This window comes from Sorghum bicolor, chromosome 7 (genome assembly GCF_000003195.3).
Source record: "Sorghum bicolor cultivar BTx623 chromosome 7, Sorghum_bicolor_NCBIv3, whole genome shotgun sequence".
NCBI classification, from domain to species: domain Eukaryota; kingdom Viridiplantae; phylum Streptophyta; class Magnoliopsida; order Poales; family Poaceae; genus Sorghum; species Sorghum bicolor.
This window is the reverse complement of record NC_012876.2, coordinates 55,204,931-55,224,928: the sequence shown is the minus strand read 5'-3', so window position 1 is coordinate 55,224,928 and position 19,998 is coordinate 55,204,931. Positions and strand designations below refer to the sequence as shown.

The window sequence follows — 19,998 nt, the reverse complement described above, 5'->3', positions numbered from 1 at the left end:
CTTTCTTATTCCATGCTCTTTTGGGCTCGAAAGGCTTGATGTCTTGATCAGAAATCCTCTGCACCAAATGACTTAAACTTTCGAACTCCTGAGAAGCATACTTATCTCTGATATGTGGCAATAGACCCTGGAAAGCCAAATCGGCTAGCTGCCGATCATCCAGAACCAGACTGTAACATTTATTTTTGACCTCCCGTATCCTCTGCACAAAACCCTCAACCGATTCATCATTGCGTTGTCTCAATTTGACCAAATCGGTGATCTTCTTCTCATGAACTCCAGAAAAGAAGTACTTGTGGAATTGTTTCTCCAGATCGGCCCAAGTGATCACTGAATTAGGAGGTAATGATATGAACCAGGTAAAGGCCGATCCAGACAATGATGATGAAAATAGACGAACCCTCAATTCGTCCCTGTTACCAGCTTCTCCGCATTGAATGATGAACCTGTTGACATGCTCCATAGTTGACGTGTCGTCTTGCTTGGAAAACTTAGTAAAGTCTGGTACCTTGTACCGATGTGGAAGCGGGATCAAATCATATGCGGGAGGATACGGTGTCCGATAAGAGTAAGTGTTGACTTTGGGTTTTATCCCAAATTAATCCCTCATTACTTCAGCGATCTTATCGGCCCAATATGCATCGGCATCCTGCCGATGAGGCGGCTGCGGGTCCGGCACCTGGTGGTGAGCTTCCACGTGTCTGTTTGGGGCATGATCCGCACGGAACATTGGATTGATCATCTGGCCTCCGATCTGTGGACCACCAAACTGCTGTCCACCGATTTGCTGTCCGAGATTCATTGGCTGATTGGGGATCCCCTAATTCTGGAATCTGGGATAGATCTGTCCTTGCTGGAAATCCTGTAGCCTGGTAACTCTATTGGGGCATTTGTGGAAAGACTTGCTGTCCAGGCCATCCATTATTAGCGTTCATCGGCATAGGCGCTGCCGATGATTGGTAATTGGGCACCATCATTGAATTGACATACCCCGACTGGGCTATAGACCTCTGTTGCATCAGCATTGAATCTGCCGATGCATTAGGCATCTGGAACATTGAATCTTGAGGATTCCCAGTATGAGGCCTTGCAGTAGTAGTTGTAGTATACCGAGGACTCTGATTCAACGGCGCATTGGGAGGCGCCGATGTCATAGGAGTCTTGCCCCTCATGTCGGTTATCTGTGATGTACTCGGCGTCAACTCTGGGGGCATACCATAACCCCACCAGTTGGGAGGAAGAGTCAGCCCTGACATTGCCGATGCCAACATATCTGTGGTCAGTTTATTCTGCCCACCTGAAGTTTGTGGGTTAGTTGTGATCGGCACAGATCGTGCATTAGTAGTTCCCAACGTACTTGGAGGGACGGCAGACTGTGCACTCGCAGCGGCCGTAGCAGCCGATGGAGCCGTGACCTCTGGTGACGTTGGCTGATGATGAGAAGGGCCCACATAATCTGGTGGGATTTGTCCTTCCTTGAAAGTTCTTGCCACGACATTGAAAACTGTATTAGACAATACGCCAGCTTGGTTGATCAAAGCTCGGTTGATAGCACTGTCAACCATATCTTGAAGCTTGTCAGGATTGGCCTCGAAAGTAACCTGCCGTGGTGCCGGCAGTGCATCTTTCTGGATTACTTCGCCGCTTCTGTTCATGCTGAAGGACTTTAGGCATTGCAACTTGTATTCCTCCATGGCTTGAGCAATAGCTTGCTTCTGCTCATCCTTGAGATTGGCTTCCGTCACGGGGATGACGTTCTCTTGATCAAAGTCAGAGATCGACATGTTGAATTTGATCTTGAATCGGTCCCACCGGGCGTGCCAAAAGATGTGTTGGTGCAAAGCTGATCTGCAAACACAAAGAGCTAATACCCGATTCAAACGTTAAGGCGTGCTAGCCGATTTGACCTTACTATCGGCAAAGGTGATAACTCGAATACTTTAGTCCTGACAACAGCGATGCGCCCGGATGTCACGGCTAAGAGGTACTCACGCGGAACTTGAGAACGCGCCGAGCCTAAGTCGACGAATTCCTAAGAACTCGTAATGAAAAGGAAAAAGTATGACGAAGTCGTCGAAAAAGTAGATGCTGGAATATGAGTAAAAACGTGTGTTTGATTGATTGATAGATAGATCATTACAAGGTCCTAGGGTCTATATTTATACCCTGCTCAAAGAGCTTCAACCAGACACGACTAGAATTCGAATTCCAAATTACACGGAATCCGTATACAAAACGACTTAAATAAATAAGGAAATAACAAAGCTATCCCCTGTAACGAACTAAAATTCTTCCACAAACCGACCGGCAGCTTCCGGACTCCCCCTGTGTATCATCGGCAGACTCCCTTGCCATAATCATCGGCAGACTTCCTCATCATAGCCATCGGCATAAACACACCATCGCCCGTAAACTTAATCACGTTCAACCTCTCCTTTATCGGCAACCATTCTCATCGGCAACTCATCCTGTAAACCACATACTGCCGTCTTATCATGCCATCCTGGACACGTGCCCAAAAACGGTGTCAATAAATACTTTATGTATGTGTCTAAAGATTCGATGTGACAGGAATCTGAAAAATTTTGCAAATTTTTTTGGGAATTAAACAAGGCCTGAGGCCGTCGATTTCGGTCTTTCACACCCATATACAACCACGAGCGAAGCAAGGGCTAGGATCGCTCGCTGGCCGCACCGAGTTCGAACGAGCGCGCCGCGACATCTCTTCCTCTCTCTCCCGGGTGCCGACCCGAGTCTACTACTCTCCCAGTCCCCACCCCCACTTGGGCCTTTTACATATTTACCATCATAACGGTTGCCTCTCACCCGATTATCACTCTTATAATGTGTCATACATATTTACCATTTTTAAGCGATAACTCTTACATTTAGACCACATTTGCACATGTGGCAGCCCAGACCGACTGACATGGTGGTGCTGACTCAGCATGGACAGGCGAAATGGCGATGCTGTCCCTAACCTCATTTTCTTCTAAACACAGCAGCATAAAAACCCCTCTATTGATAAAAAAACACAACAACATATTTCATTTGCACATAGACAGCAACATAACACAAGGATCTGCTGTGTTTTTTTATGTTGCTGTGTTTTTTATCAATAGAGGGGTTTTTATGCTGTTATGTTTAGAAGAAAATGAGGCCAGGGGCAGCATCGTCATTTTGCCTGCCTATGCTGAGTCAGCACCACCATGTCAGTCGGTCTGGGCTGCCACATGTGCAAATGTAGTCTAAATGTAAGAGTTATCGTTTAAAGATGGTAAATATGTATGACACATTATAAGAGTAATTATAAGAGTGACAATCGGATTAGAGGCAACCGTTATGATGGTAAATATGTAAAAGCCCCCCCCCCCCCCACCCAGCTTCCTTCCCATCCCACAAGCAGAAGAAATCGAGATAACGAGAGCTAGGGTTTTGATTCCAGACGCACGCCGCATCCTGTCCCCTTCCTACTGCCCCTCCCTCCGCGACACCGCCTCCGCCCTCACCCTCTCTTCCCGGCATCTGCGGAGGCGCGAGGAGGCTGAGGCCGGGAGCGCCGCCCCGAAGAATATTCTCCACCCCAATCGCCGACACCCCTGCGCGCCGCGAGAGTAAGTTGCCTCCCCCGCCCCGTGCGCTCTTCGTGATGATATGTTTCCCGATCCGATTTGTTCGACGGCAGATGGTAGGGCTGGCGAGGGAGCCGATGCGGGATTGAGGGGGATTTAGGGTTGTAGAGTACACAGTACAGATCGGTACTTGTTGTGGAATTCTTCGGTGCCTTTGCCGTTAGCCCTTATTGCGCTCTCGCCGTTGCGGGTTTCCCTTTGTATAGACGCAGAAATTTCCGATGTTCGAAAATAATATGGGGTCTGGATTCGAGAATAGGAGCTGTTTGGTTTGTTGGCGATTGACATTTGTTTGATGTGTCCACTGTCATTACTGTAGGAACTTCGAGTGCTTTACAACTCCTAGCAACATTTGTTTAATGTGTCCAGTGTCATTTCTCCTAAGCTCGCTAAGTAGGAACTCGATATTATTTTTTATTAATGGTGAATTGGAGCAAGCTGCATGGCAACCGAATTGTTTTGCCATGATGAACTGATGATGTATGGTAACTGTATTAAGTTTAGATGGGCTTGTACCCTGATGTTTCATATATGAGCACTGAGCAGTTTGATCTTAAGTATAGTTCATTGTTGTTCTCAGTTTGTGAAATCTTCTGTAGAATTCGTGTAAGTTGTACATTAGTTACTGTGAATCTATGTCAGACTGTCAGTAAACCTTTTTGCCCCCGTTTACCTTTTATTTTGTCTATCCAGTTTCCTCATTGCTGATTCAATAGTTTTTCTTTCTATTATTAACATCAATGTGCGGTAAACAGGTTTGTGTTAGTAAATTAGTTTCTTTAGATTAGACTTAAGTGTTTTTAAAGATACTTGCCATATCCAACTTGTGTTACATGTTTGTGTGATTTTTCTTGCAAGTGCACGGTTCATAGCTATGTCTATCTTCCCCTCTGCATATCTAAACATTGCCATCTTTACTGCAGGTTGCCATTGTACTGTTGTAGCTTGCCAGTTGGTTATTGGCTGTGTAACAACTTTGAGCTATGTCATATTACGAAAGAAGGGGTGGAGATAGGGGTAGTGGCCGTATTCAAGGAAGTGGTGGGCGAGGTGGACATGTCCTGCGTGGAAGATCAGGATTGCCTCCCCGAGGACCTCTTGGGGTTAACTCCCGTCCATCTGCACGCACTATTGCTAAGGCAAGACCAAATCTGTCACTATGTTTTTGTTCATGGTCAGATTCCTGAGTAAAGTAGAAACTGAATGAGAAGAGCATGTCTAAGCTTAAGTTATATGGAGGGGCAGGAGTAACTGTGATGGCTGTGACTAATGCATTCGCTGTCAGTATTGTTGGGAGGCTTTGGAGGGGCAGATGCAACTATGGTAGAAATTTTGCGATAGAGCATAAGGTTGCATTTATTGAGGGGCAGAAGTAAATGGTGGTCATCTCTAATGGGAATTTTGTTGGAACACCACCATTTCTTCAAACATATGGAAGGAAATAGATGAAAAAGAAAGCTTGTGGACTCCAGTTTGATGTGTCTAAATCATGACACGCTGAAGGGCAGACTGCATCAATCTTCTTGCCATATATGGAACTGCAATGTGCCCCTTTTTTTGACAGTTTTGGATTTGTTCCATACTCCCATGGAAGTTCTTCTAGGCTGATTCCATAGCAAGTGCTCTAGCCATTGTCTCCTGGACTTCTGTGATATTGGTGGAGCTTTCCCTCTCAGCTGTTAACTTAATGAAGTACTACATGGTTTTGCTATTTCTCGGTTATAATTATCGCTACTCTTCTCTAAAGATCAATTATAAGTCAATGTGGTTCGTGATAGTTGGCATGATCATATGAAACAGTTTGAAGAGATATTCTTTTATAATGAAATGTTCCCTCACATGCTGGATGTTTGGCATTTTTCAGTCATTTAGCAGAACCAAAGACATGACCTGGAGACCTGATCTATTTAGTGATAGCATGGCGGCTAGTGGAATAGAAACTGGTACAAAATTGTACATTTCAAACTTGGACTATGGGGTTTCTAATGAGGATATAAAGGTATGTTCAAATAACTTGGCAGCTTAGTTTTCTATCTTTTGTTTCATTATTTTTTGATACAGAACCATCAAACTTAAATTTTATTTTCACAATTGCCTTGTAGGAGCTGTTTTCGGAAGTTGGCCATTTGAAACGCTTTGCTGTTCACTATGATGGTTATGGCCGCCCAAATGTGCGTACCTTCAAATCCATCTTTACTTCATGTATATATTTATTTAATAGTGCCTTCAATATGCTTTTGGTTCTAATTTTGTTGGCATCATCTAGCTTGGTATTATATGTGAATCCCTATTGAATTGTCATTTGTTTACTCTGCACAGAATGTATATAGGTTATTTTATCTAATTCTATTGAAAACAAGAAGAGTTTTATCTTTGCCTGCTTACAATGGCAGTAAAATATTTACTGCATGACTCATCAGTAATTTTATATTTCTGATAACTGTAGATGAATATTCTCACATGTTAATTGCCATTTTTTTATTATTTTGTGGTAAGAGTTGTAGCTAGATGCCTAGAACAATTTGTATTTAGCCTTTGTGAGCATGAGGATTAAATAAGAAGAGTAGTACAACAGAGCGTTTGACTTATGGCTCACATATGGTTCTTGCCATACTGTAATGCATGCCTGGCTGCAAAGGACAGAAGACCATCTTATTTTAGTTGCGGACCTATTAATGTCAGCAACAGAATAAAACTGAAGAAATTTTACCTGGTGATTGTCGTGGTGTCTTTTGATGAAACACTGCATGGCTATGTTATGTTTATATTTATTATATTACCTTCTCTGGTCACTATTACAGTTTTTTAGCTATATTTATTTTCCTCATATGTTAAATTAATATGTGTTTTTAATTTGTATAAAGGGCACTGCAGAGGTGGTGTTTACACGAAGGAGCGATGCAATTGCTGCACTGAAGCGTTACAATAATGTTCTACTTGATGGAAAAGCTATGAAGATAGAAGTCATTGGAAGTGACTTAGGCTTGCCTATGACACCTCGTATAAATGTCGTTGGTGCTTCTAATGGCAGAGCTACAAGAACAGTTGTTATGACGTAAGTGTACTTCAACATTTCACATATTGTGTATCTTTTCATTTTATCTGTAGTCCAATCATAAACTGTGTTGCTATACTTACAAAGTTCATTTTAGCTTGGAATTTGTTAATTTAGGACAAGTAACTAGTCCATTTAGGACAATCTTTTGTAAACTGTCATGCTGAATTTTCTTATTGTTAAGTTTTCAAGTACAAAAGACTTGGCCTAAAATCCTGGCTAGGTCACCATAAGAAACATTATGTGTTCCTTTGTCACTAGTTTATCCATAAGTTACGAAAAAGGATCTTGTTGCTGGTAGAGAATACTGCTTTACGGCAAGCTAGTCTTCCTTCTACCATATCTGTTCTCGAAGTCCTATAACAAGTTCCTCAGATATCTGCATATTTTTTTTGATATGTGCATTTTAACTTGTCATTATCCCCCTACATATTAGATTCAGGTGTTATGTGATGCAGTATGATCATGCTATAGTTAAATTGGAATGTGAATTTCTGAACTGTTATATACTCCCTCTGCCCTGAAAGCTTCAATTCCTAGACTTAAGTCAAGTTTTTTAAACTTTGACCGAATTTATAGAGAAAAACGCTAAGATTTATAGTATCAAATTAGTACCATTGTATTTATCATAGAATATATTTCCATAAGATACTCATTTTATGTTATAAATATTGATGCTCTTTTCTATAAAGTTGGTCAAACTTAAAAAAGTTTGACCGACACGGATTCTAGGAATTGAAGCTTTCAGGGACAGAGAGAGTATATTTTTTTCATTTCTCTTTAGCACTTTGACATCACAGCTTGAATGCACAATGTGTCTTCAATGTGAACTTGAATTCAGAGCACCATGTTATTTGTTTTTTATCCCCTTCCTTAGTAGGATGGTGCACCTGACTCGTTATTTTTATAATTCAGGCCTGAGTTTAGTCAACGTGGCAGGGGTTCAAGCAGTAGACCTCTAAGGTAAGGATTCTATCGAAGCCAACTTTTTAAATTTTGTAATTTGTTGCATTCAATAATACTAGATAGATGTGGTCTCTTTTATTTGCTTGGTTTAGTCCATCTCATGACATATTACTAGTAGTTTACTATGCCGTCACATTTTCAGTGTAGCAATAGCTTGATGTTTATTGTTTAGCTTTAGATGTTTGGCACCTGGGCACTCTTTTGTAAACAAACAGGTGTGCTGGTTGCAAGTCGCTAATTAAACAGTGAGCAATTCCTTGCTTCTCATGCAAAGAAAACATGTTTTGGGAGGTCCAATTTTGCATATTGAGTTGTGGACTTGGACATTTGACTAAAAAGAGAGTGAGGATAGGGGTACTTTAGTTATTATTGTTTATATGGCTGGACATCTCTCTTGAGTTGATGCACCCTTAAACACTGAAAAAAATCTGTTTTTTTAAGTACAAAAAAGTCGTTTCAGTACTGACCCATGACCTTACACATTGCTGCTCCAGTAATCCAAGCAACAGGTTTAACAACCGTGGTGGTTTCCAAGCTGGTCGAGGCCGTGGCCAGTTCCAGGCCCGTGGCAGGGGCCGTGGCCAGTTCCAGAGCCGGGGCAGGGGCCGTGGCCAGTTCCAGGGCCGTGGCAGAGGGAGGAAGCCTGAGAAGACTGCAGATGAGTTGGATAAAGACCTGGAAAGCTATCACGCAGAGGCCATGAAAACCGATTGATAGCAAGACGGTAGATGGCGTCTGCTGCAAGATTGTGGTTTTATCCGTCATTTTCTGGGAGCAAGGAACATTCTTTGTGCTTTGGTTTCAGGAAAACTAGACCCCCTGTAGTAAACTCGAACAAAATATTGCCAGTGTGTAGTGTTTGCATGAAGTTTGCAACCTGATGTGTTTATTTTTGTATCGGTTGCTTGAGATGGTGTTAATTGTTAGGTTCATGCTTAGAATAATTGTCATTAGCCAAAATCTGCACCTGGCCTATTCCGCTCTGCTATGTCTTCGCTGCATTGTGTTGTTTTTATCATGGGAACATATATGGTGAAAACCACAATCTTTGTAAAAACTCGTGCAAACTACGATAAAAAAGTCATCTAAATTCATTAAAATTATACATGTAGATGATATGGTGATACACAACCTTGTAAAATATTTGTCTGAACTTGAATTCGTTTATGAGATATAAAAATAACAAATTTTAAACTAGAAAGCTGTCCACAGGATTTGTTAGAAATTTATTATTTTTATATCTCAAATGAATTCGAGTTTGGATAAGATATTTTATAAGTTTGTGTATCATCATATCATCTACATGTGTGATTTTTTTGGTGAATTTTAGACGATATTTTTACCGTGGTTTGCATGAGTTTTCACGAAAGTTATGGTTTCCATTACATATTCTCTTTTTATCATATATATATATATATATATATATATATATATATATATATACACTGCAGCTTCTCGGCGTTGTCTACTGATGTTATTGTCTGAGGTTAGTCCGATTTGTCTTTAGGCAACTTCATGGATTCTGAGGATAATTCGATGCGTCTTTAGGCTACAATCATGGGTTAGGATTTTTACTATAACGGTCTAATCTATTGTCAATTTCCCTTGTCATTAATGATTAACCCCCTGGATAGTCCAGAACTCCAGATTGCGCATTGGCCGTATGCTTTTTTATTATGTCGGGTGCCAAAGATTTGGCAAGCTAAAGCAGGTAAAAAATATTGCCATGGATTTGGCAAAACAAATATGAGAGGGTTGGTAAGTTTTGGTAAATGATTGCTAAAATCATGGCTCGCCGAATCTTTGGTTTAGTAAATTTTGAAAGTCAACCAATCAGACTCATCGTCATGTATTTGTAGCGCACACTTGAGAACACAGACTACTATCTCCATCACAGCCACAGCCTAACTCTGCAAGACTGGGCAGCGCAGGCACTGATGCAGAACCACCACCACCAGTCCACCACCTACCTATCTGGGCATGCGGCTATGTACAACGCGCTGATAGAGCCGAGAGAGGCCAGGGCAGGAAGGGGCGGAGCCCTGGTCACTCCCCAACCGAGATGGTCTGCTGCCCAGAGCGGCGCCGGGGTGACGGCAAGGCCTGCCGCGGCGCTGGTTCACCGAAGCTGGTGGCGGTGGGCGGCCTCATCTCTAGCAGCTGGAGCCTCAGGAGAAGCTCCCTGGCCGTCTCGTCCTCTTGATCTTCCTCACGTGGCTGCGGACCGACATCTCTAGCTGACCTTGCTCTACCTCGACCTTGAGCACACCCCTTGGTCTTTCACCCACACCTTTGTCTTTGCTACCGCCAAGTTCCAAGCCCCTAGGGTGAGGTCACATGCTCACAGCACGACGAGGCAAGGGTTAGATAGAGAGAATATGACCTTAGGGCAACTCCAGTGCTTGGTTCGAACCGCTGACAAAAGTCAGATGAGCCAAAGTTCGGTTTAAGTGCTCCAGTGCTTCGTTCGATCATTGCACGAGAAAACGATAGAAAAATAAGAAGAAGGTCCACGTCGTGTTTGACGCCGGTGACTGGTCCTTTCCACTAATATTTTAATGCGTATGCTCGGCATGGTTTGAACTATCTGTTCGGTTCGCTTTTAACTTCTAACAACCAACATCCGATCACTCTAATGGTCTTGGTTCGCTTTTTCATCCCATGGTTCGACTCATGAGCAACACTAGAGCCACTCTTAGGGGATAGAATAAGATGATATTTTTGCACAAAAGAATAAGACGAGTGGTCAAATTTAATATTAAAAAAACAAGCCACAACAAAAGAATAATATTTTGCACAAACTTTTCAATAAGACGATTAGTCAAACTTAATATCAAAAAAGTCAAACGTCTTATAATTTGGGATGGATTGAGTACCTACGAAAAAATAGTGCAAGGTAGGAAAGAAAAATAGAGTCTGGTCGGAGCATATGAGAAATTAGGGAATAGAGAGCAGAATCTGGATTAAGGGACCATACTTTTTTTATAAGGAATAAAAGGGCTCAAATTGGTAGCACCCGCGTCGCCCATCTGCACGAGCGGCTCGGGTGACAACTCTAGCCACCGCTGCCACCAACCACCACCACATCCCTTGCCCTGGCCTCCGTCGGAGGGTGCGGCTGGGAGGCCTGTGTGCCTCCCAAGGATGGTGGCAGCGAGGCTCTTGCCCAGGAAGGTCGCAACCACCTCTGTGCAGGGAGGTACTCGATCGGGATGGCGCCGCAGCTGGAGAATGTTTTCTTCCTCTGGCCAATGCTGTACACAGGGTTGAAGTGCCATGGCGAAAGCTTTGCCCTCTTGGCCTGACGATGGTGATGTCTCCATACATCGTTTTCTTTCTTGGAAGCGTCAATCGATCGGTCCTCTACCCTTTGTATGGCTTGTCTTCCCTAGGTAAAAACGTGGACCTTCTAGTCAAATGACGATGATGCCAGTGGCATCACATTCCTTCCTGGAGGCATTATTTTGGAAGATTGTGCTTGGTCAGTTTAATATGGCAGCCAACATCATAGCATGGAAGGTAGAGGCCTAGTTGAGGATTCAAGTTTGCGGTGTCAATGATGGAGGAAGGCAGTCAGGAGGAGAGTGTTGGCACAACGATTGGAGGGCCTCACATCTGTTGGCAGTGGACCACGAATTTGGCGAGGAGGCTGGCGTGGGAGGCGCCCACGAAGTTGGCAAGGAGGTTGGCATGGGAGGTGGTGGCCAGCAGATTTGAGTTGCCGAGATGACCTACTATGGCGACAGATGGTCTTGCATTATGGCAGCTGTTTTCGACACGAGGAGGCATTCTAACTAGCAGCTGGAGAACGTGTGTGGAACTTTTATCTTTGATGAGGCAACTAGGTTCGGAAACTATGGTGTGTGCCTTGTTTTTGGTTGATGAGCAAAACTTGCCATGCCTAACCTTCGACAATCTATGGCTGCCAAAGAAAGTATGGTGACTAAAATCGAAGCCACACTTGTGGCCAAGTTTGGCATGAAAATAAGTCTAAGACATGTGGGGGCAGGGTGATAAGAAAGTGTGGCGTGCCATAGGTGTGGTAGCGAACCAAACGACCGCCAAAGAAACTGTGGCATGACGAACCTTAAGCATGAAAGGTTTTGTTCACCAATAGCCTCACACGCACCGTCACCGCTATGGTGTCTATCACCGTCATCTGCGCCACCGTAGTGGTGCCTGCCTCCACCATCTTCGCCATAGCTGCGGAGAGCGCCTCCATTGTGTTCGCTGCCTACTCCTTCTGCTCTATCTCTTGGCTCTGCTTTGACGCGCCACAATGTCTTCTTTTCCGCTAATCCCTTTCTATCGCTCGGGTCCGCTTTGATGCCAGCTTCCACGATGCTTTCTTCACCATGAATCCACATGTTTGGATTTTCCTCTGCTGCAATTTCTATGCATTGGTTGATGTGGTCCATTTGTTGTCTATTGGTTCTGTAGGTTGGACTAAAGACTATCCTCCTTTTTCCATTCCTATCTACAAATTGCAATTAATTAGCGTCATGCCCTTTGGTCATTATTGTTCTACCGATTCAAGTGGATGTCTATGGGATGACATGTGTTGTGTTGTGTTGCTAGATTGCTATAATACCTATCTTAACTCTAAAGCTACATTCTGTATATGACCCTACTGTATGGCTGTCTATAAACTTTCTAGAGCCACCAATCATTTCATCATTTCATATTTTAAATGTTCACTATAAATAAACTGTCTCCTTTTCACTAATGCAGAATGCAACATGTGGCATAGAACGTTGTGACCTTAGACTTACAACAGTGGTTTGTCAGAGTACAAGTTACTAGACTAAGTGCTCCTTGATGAGAAGACACTTCTTCTACTATGCTAAAGAGACTATGAAGTTTACCCCCTTAACGTACTACTAATTGTCTATCTTTTACATAGGAAAATACAATGATGCTCAGATTCGTGAAAGATGGGTCACCCATTTCATGTCAGGTTTAACAAAAGACTTAATGTACTACGTCAAATACTCCCAAGTTTGCAATGCAAGGCCTAACTACTGGTCAGTTGACTACCCTTACATGGCACACTTTACGGCTCATACTCAAATACACCAGGTGAAAAAAGTACCCGCTCACTTCCCACAATATGCATATGATATATCAACATTAGAGGAGTTTCGCAGAGATGTGGTATCATCGAATATTGCTCAGGTAACAAATATATAACAATATTCTTTGTTTATTACATTGCCTACAATATCTCTTATATTTATAGAATATGTGCTTCTCATACACATGCCATTGGTATTTTCACTAGATCCTCTCATGTAAAAGAGCAGCAAACCAACAAGGGAACCAAGCCACTATGAAATGTAACATTGATTAACGGGATGTACTATCACACAAGCATCACTTCTTTCTATTATTGTTATTCATTGTATTACTCCTTCAACTAACCCACATCAAGAATAAAACTTATACGCTTAACGTAGAAACTATCACAATCTCGATGGGGCTAGTCGACACTTGATTTTGAGGTTGATCAGTACATAGAAGTGAATGCTCATAGTTTAGTTGTCTTCTTATTCATTGTGTAACATTATGCAAATTCAATGGTGACCATCTTTACCAACCTTCCATCTCCTTTTATATCTATCCTCAGTTTCCACTACATTAACTCTATACACAGGAAAATTATCTCTCCAAAGATCATCATTTTGCAGATGGTATGTTAATCCTGAGATTCTTGAAACTATTGCTCTACATAATAGGTAAAGGATACCTAAAACTAATTTTCCATTCGAAGTAGCCCTATTTTACCCAACTAATCTCAGTCAATCTATACACAGTTATGCTAGACAAACGGAAGCACCAAAATGACATAACATACTCCAAGGTGGTTGAGAGAGATATGTATTGTATAGCTTTCTACATTCACATATCCACACACTATATATGTACAACATCCAAATTCCATAACTTATACTACATTTCTACAGAAATAGACTAGACATTATTTAACCACTTTTTTCTTACACATGGAAATCGATGAATTGTTAATGCTAAGATAAAGACTGTTATGCCCAATAAAACATGTCATTACACAGCATACCAGAAATGCCACAGGCCAGCACAACTCATTGGTGGTACATACAAGTGCAAAACTCATAGATGCACATGAAACTGATGATAATGTCCAAGATATAGAAAGTTAAGTGGATAGCCAAAAGCGTCAAATCGATCAAACAAGTTCTATAAAAGCAAGACACCTAATCTACATTGAGGAGAAGAAGGTATTTGTACTGTTGTTTTATATTTTTAGCATATTCATTGAATTGTTTCTCTAATAACCAAACCAAATACCAACTAGATTTCTGCATTCTTTTATTTTCTTATTAGATGCAAGTCTATTGTGGCACTGAGCATAGTAAGGTGAAAATTTTCTATGACTAGACAAAGTACAAGATCCATTTCAAAAGTATCGTTGACAGAGTAATGCATATGACCATATGTCCTTAAGAAACTTTACGATAAGTTCATTTTTTAATGTGTATTTGTGCTCATGTGCTTGTATACATTTGTTTATTCTCTTAAATATACTTACTTAATTCTGAACTACAAGACGTTTTAGGTTTTGTATAGATATATAGTATGTTTAGATACATAGTAAAAACAATGTACTTATATTTTGGAATGTGAGTAGTACATTTTTGTTCTTTGGTATAATATACTCATGTTCCTCTCTAGTTAGTTATTCTCTTTTGTTTCATGCGTATTGTATTTGTTACTAACCTTAGGAATGTGAGAAGACAAGGTATCACTCCATTAGTGGAGAGGTATATATAGACACTCATATGAGCCATATGGGCTAATAGTAGATGAGCCTTCATTTAACACCTCCATTCAAACTCAAGGTGAAAGCGGAGGATCTGAAGCATTGAGTTTGAGCAAGTGAAGCCGATGTTTCTCTCGAGTTTGTACTTTATTAGTGAAGAAGTCACCTAATTGTAGCTTAGCACATACTGAAGAATAATGATATGCTGATTAAATGAGACCGAGTAAAGAAAACATCGACATCAATATGCTTGGTAAAGTTCATGCTTCATAGGATCATTGACAATTTGTATAGCTCTTGTACTATCGCATAGAAGAGGTGTTTCAGTGTGACAAGAAATCCTAAAATCAGCCAACAACCATCAGAGCCATAGCGGTGGCAAGTACTTAAGTTCTGCCACTATATATAACGGTTTGTTTCTCGGACTTCCATGTAATAGGAGAGGATCCAAGAAGAATACAGCCTGTGATGGAATGATAATCTAATGGATCACTCGCCCAAGTGGACCTGAGTAAGCATGAAGGAAGTGGAGTATCACAAGCATAGAATAAGTTGTGAGATGATGTCCCCAGCAAATATATCGCAAGACATGAACTAAATGGCCAAAATGAACGTGAGGGAATTGTAATAATGGGATCGGATGCCGACGCTAACTGTTACGGTGGAACAAAATATGCTACTTGTTTGGTTTAGTGCTTCCCACCGCGAGTTCGATGGCATGCGGGCGAGGTGAGTCGAGCCTGAGCGATGGGCCCAGGCAACGCGCATAGCCGCATGCATTGAGAGCTGCGGCAATCTTTGTTTTTTTATTTTCGCGAGTCCCTCCGCGACCACGAGGAGATCGGAATCGGTTGGCGCCTAGGGAGGGAGGGCAATGGTCTTTGTCATGCGCCGGATCCATTCCCAAGGTGACCTGTTACGGAACCTACATCCAAACAAGAAATAACTTAATCTCCTGACTCTATGGAGGCTAGAGAAGTTTTATAGTTGTTTTATGTGCATTTATTAAGCTGATGTGTCAGTTTAAATGAAAAGAGAGATGAAAATAGTTTTATGAGATAAAATGAGTTTTAGGTCAGTCTCAATGGAAATGTCACAAGAGTTTCTAGTCTTGCACATTAGCAAAAATGTAAATCTTTACATGTATCGAAGAGGAGAGAGACAAGAAACGTTTGATAAAGGTGAAACAACTAAGCACAATTTTCAAAGTCTTTGGAAACCGCACGACACCTGCGTTGAGGGGGAAATTTCTTCTCCTTCGATCCCTTAGGGCACTCACAATGCAGACTCTATCATAGAGTCTAAAGTTATTTATTACCTCGAACAATGTGGACTTAGAGTCTAAATAAGACTTGAAGTCTTATTTTTTCTACCTCTTTCTTCAATAAATATGCTGCCACATCAGCAAAGTACCATAAATAATATGTAATTAATTGTCTTGGACTCTGTGATAGAGTGTTGCATTGTGAGTGCCCTATGCCATCCCCTCCTGCAGCTTCCTCGTTTACCCGTGCCGCACTGCTCTAGCCCGACGGCTCCCTGCTCGTGTGCCTGTCCCTCGAGGAGCCCGCAAACAAGGGACGCCGTGTCGTGCCACCGTACCACTCGTACGTGCCGTCCGGTGGGATCGTCATGGAGGCGGACTACATGGCACTCGAGAGGCTTGGGGTGGACATGCGCGGCACCGTGGCAAGATGGTCGCACACGCAGCAAAGAAGGGAGCAGCCACCGTACGTGCTCATCACCGGCAACGCGGACGGCAGCGTCAAGACTCAAGAGGGGAGTCATTCCGCTCACCCCCGGGTGTGCTGCCACCGGCGATGCAGAGCATTTGGGACTTGAAAATAAGGCACTTGAGCGGCGGTTCCTGAATATACCATGCTGACCTCTACGGCTCTAATAGATCCGGCCATTTGATAATCTTGCAAGAAGCAATTTAACTTTATGCGGTAGAAGATTTGCTTGCTTCCTCTCCTATACGATATGATATATGAATACGATGCACGCACGTCCATGAGATTCATGGCGTATGCTCCCTACATGCTCGATGCACACAACACTTCGATCACCAAATTGCTACACAGACCATCTGACATATTTGATCACAACAACATGCAGAAATTAAATGCTACTGGTAGCCTATGAAACAGCGAGATAAAACTGTACATTGAGAGAGTCAGTTTCATTCTTTGTTTCAAAGCCATAAAGTTGACGTGACAGTCTTATATTAGAAACCGAGACATAAAACCTTGCATTGAGACTGACCTAAAAATAAAACTTGTTTATATTGTTTTCAACATCCGTGAGTCTTGTAAACAGAGCCATAAAACTTCCACTTAGACTGATCTAACCTGTTGATGAGGGCGAAAAAGCCGAACCAAACAGCACCTTAGCACAACTAAAATGCATTATATTTGGTGTGACTACAACGGTAAATGTTTCTTTCTCACTTGCATTCCATATAGGTCGGGTGTGCTTGTGCATGTTTATATGGGCGAGAGCGCACTGGTGTCAATACGTACGAGGGCCTAGTGTGTTTTCTTTTTGTTCTTTTTTTTTATTTAAGAAAAAAACATGGAGATCGGAGCATGTAGCTGGAAATGGTGGAATATACGTACAAACAAAGGAGGCATGCAGGACGTCTAGGGTCCTCCTGGGAGGAGAACGCGAGGCGTTTCCGGGGCGACGCGTTCTCGTCGCGGCGCGCCGGCCGGCCCCGCTCCCATCCAAACGCCAAGCCTCAGTTCTTTCACCTCATGCATATGATGTCATTGTCAGTCCACCATCTGTCCCTCCCATCTCCTCCCTCGCTGAGTCCGATGCCGATTAACTAATCTCCAATTAACCTCTTTAACCACCTTGTTGTTGCTTTGGCTAATTAGCTGGAGTGTCGTCACTACATCCAGAGACAGACCAGATCGAGTTGCCAATTCTGGCAGCACCACATCAATACTATAATCTGCCGTCCATGGCGATCTAGCTTAATTAGCAGCAGCTGTTAGTTTTGTCCATGGCTAAACTAGTCTAGTTAAACAGAACTCTGCCGCATATTTGCATCGGCGCAGCTGGACCTGCACAGACGACGAGCTCACCACCAGCTCCGCTTCACACTCGTATATAGAGATAAAGCCAACGGAGAAGAACGTACTATACGAACCAGACGACTAGGTATAAAAAGGTCCTGTCTTTCCCGCCATGTCGACACACCTCCGATCCAACCGCGTCCCCCGCCACCGATTCCTCCGTCGCCGCTGATCAACTCTAGGCTGCTGCCTCAAAGCCTCCAGCCGGCGCCGTCGCCTTGTTGCGCGCGCCCAGCCGGCTGCTTTATTGTTTACTACTCGCCATTGGCATCGTTGATTCTTAACTCCCGAGTGCCTTGCTTGCTTGCCTGGAAGGTTGCGGACCTCGCAGCGGCGCCGGCGATGGCGCGCCAGCGGCGGCCGGTCGGCGGTGCCCGCGTGGCGGTCCTGTTCGTGGTGGTCGCGCTGCTCGCCGCCGCGCTGCCTGGGCTCGTGGCGCAGGACCTGGCGGGGGACCGCTTGGCGCTGCTAGCGCTGCGGGACGCGCTGGACAGAGGTCGCCTCCTCCCGTGGAACACCGCGGATCCAACGCCGTGCAAATGGCGCGGCGTCTTGTGCAGCAACCAGACCGGCCAGGGCGTGCCGCAGCGCGTCGTCGAGCTGCGGCTGCCCGGGAAGCGGCTGATCGGGACGATACCGCTAGGCACGGTGGGGAACCTCACCGCGCTGCAGGCGCTGTCGCTCCGGCACAACGGTATCACGGGGGGTATCCCGGCCGATATCGGCAACTGCGACCAGCTGACCGTGGTGAACCTCACGAGGAACCAGTTCGCCGGCGCCGTGCCGGAGGGCTTCTTCTCGCTCGCGGTGCTCAGGAACGTTGACCTCTCGCGGAACCGCCTCGCCGGCGGCGTGTCGCAGGAGTTCAACAGGCTCAAGCAGCTGGACACGCTGTTCCTCGACAACAACGACTTCGCCGGCGCGCTTCCGCCGGGCTTTTACCTTCCCAGCCTCTCGCGCTTCAACGTGTCGTTCAACGCGCAGCTCACTGGCCCCGTGCCGGCGTCGCTCGCCGGGATGCCCGCGAGCGCGTTCCAAGGCACGGCGCTCTGCGGCGGCCCTCTCCTCGCGTGCCCCAACTCTCCTGGTGGCGAAAAGAAGAAGCGCCTGTCCCGTTGGGCAATCGTCGGCATCATCGCCGGCGCCGCGCTCGTTCTCTTGCTCATCGTGGGGCTCGTCGCCTGCCTCCGCCGACGCCAGGTGGCGTCGGCGGCGTCGGCGGGGAGGCCCACGGAGACTGCGGCGGCAGCCAACGTGCGCGAGACTACCACGCCTATAACGGTGACTCTGGCGAGGACGGACAGGGACGCCGTGAAGCAGTCCCACGCGCCGCCGCTCGCGCCGGTGATGATCAGCGAGGGCAAGAAGCTGGTGTTCCTGGGGAGCGCGCCCGACAGGCCATACGACCTGGAGACGCTTCTGCGGGCGTCGGCCGAGGTGCTCGGCAAGGGCCAGCACGGCACCACGTACCGCGCCACGCTCGACGGCGGCGAGCCCGTCCTCGCCGTCAAGCGCCTCCGCGAGGTGCACCTCTCCGAGAACGAGTTCCGCCACAGGGCCACCGCGCTTGGTGCTCTCCATCACGGCAACTTGACCCGCCTGCGCGCCTACTTCTACAGCAAGGAGGAGAAGCTCCTCGTCTACGACTTCGTCGGCGCCGGCAGCCTCTCTGCCCTCCTCCACGGTTCGTGCCTGCCCCTGAACTAGTCTTCTCCTCGTGGGGATGGATGGATGGACACCATGTTGACATTCTTTTCTTGCCTCGCAGACGGAAGCTTGGAGGGCCGTGCGCGGCTGGACTTCACGGCGCGCGCGCGCATCGCGCTGGCGGCGGCGCGCGGCGTGGCGTTCATCCACCAGGGCGGGGCCAAGTCGTCGCACGGCAACCTCAAGTCATCCAACATCGTCGTCACCGCCACGCGCGACGGCGCCTACGTCTCCGACTACGGCATCGCGCAGGTCACGGGTGCCGCGGCGCCGCCGCCGAGGCGGGGCGCCGGGTACCACGCCCCGGAGGTGACCGACGCCCGGAGCGTGCCGCAGAGCGCCGACGTGTACAGTTTCGGCGTCGTGGTGCTGGAGCTGCTCAGCGGGCGCGCGCCCCAGCACGCGCTGCCGGAAGGCGCCGACGGCGTGGACCTGCCGCGGTGGGTGCGGTCCGTGGTGCAGGAGGAGTGGACGTCCGAGGTGTTCGACGCCGCCATCGCCAACGAGCCGCGCGTCGAGGGGGAGATGATGCGGCTGCTGCAGCTCGGCATTGAGTGCACCGAGCAGCGCCCCGACCGGCGACCAACCATGGCCGAGGTGGAGGCGAGGATCGAGCGCATCGTCGAGGACACCTGCCGGAAAGACGATTTCAGCAGCACGGACGGCAGCCGGAGCGTTTCGGCGTGATCGGCCGGCCAGCCTTCCTTCGTCGCCTGCTGCTGCTCTCTTTCATTCTGATTTTCATTTCAGGCATAT

At 45.6% G+C, this 19,998-nt stretch overlaps 2 protein-coding genes across 2 annotated transcripts; both read left to right on the top strand.

Moving 5' to 3' along the window:
- LOC8075639 (THO complex subunit 4D) lies at positions 3,387-8,703 on the top strand. Its single transcript, XM_002445474.2, has 7 exons — positions 3,387-3,614; positions 4,556-4,771; positions 5,497-5,631; positions 5,735-5,803; positions 6,497-6,687; positions 7,603-7,650; positions 8,148-8,703. The coding sequence occupies exons 2-7, from the start codon at positions 4,616-4,618 to the stop codon at positions 8,365-8,367; spliced, it is 819 nt and encodes a 272-aa protein (XP_002445519.1). The 5' UTR covers positions 3,387-3,614; positions 4,556-4,615; the 3' UTR covers positions 8,368-8,703.
- Positions 11,793-19,929, top strand: LOC8075388 (probable inactive receptor kinase RLK902). The gene is made up of 4 exons (XM_002445472.2): positions 11,793-11,876; positions 15,980-16,255; positions 17,518-19,219; positions 19,304-19,929. The coding sequence occupies exons 1-4, from the start codon at positions 11,793-11,795 to the stop codon at positions 19,927-19,929; spliced, it is 2,688 nt and encodes an 895-aa protein (XP_002445517.2).

Coding starts and splice junctions, on each gene's coding strand:
- LOC8075639 (XM_002445474.2), top strand. CDS start 4,616: ATGTCATATTACGAAAGAAGGGGTGGAGATAGGGGTAGTGGCCGTATT. Junction 5,632..5,734: donor TTTCTAATGAGGATATAAAG/GTATGTTCAAAT, acceptor ATTGCCTTGTAG/GAGCTGTTTTCGGAAGTTGG. Junction 7,651..8,147: donor TCAAGCAGTAGACCTCTAAG/GTAAGGATTCTA, acceptor TTGCTGCTCCAG/TAATCCAAGCAACAGGTTTA.
- LOC8075388 (XM_002445472.2), top strand. CDS start 11,793: ATGGTGTCTATCACCGTCATCTGCGCCACCGTAGTGGTGCCTGCCTCC. Junction 16,256..17,517: donor GTCATTCCGCTCACCCCCGG/GTGTGCTGCCAC, acceptor GCATCGGCGCAG/CTGGACCTGCACAGACGACG. Junction 19,220..19,303: donor CCTCTCTGCCCTCCTCCACG/GTTCGTGCCTGC, acceptor CTTGCCTCGCAG/ACGGAAGCTTGGAGGGCCGT.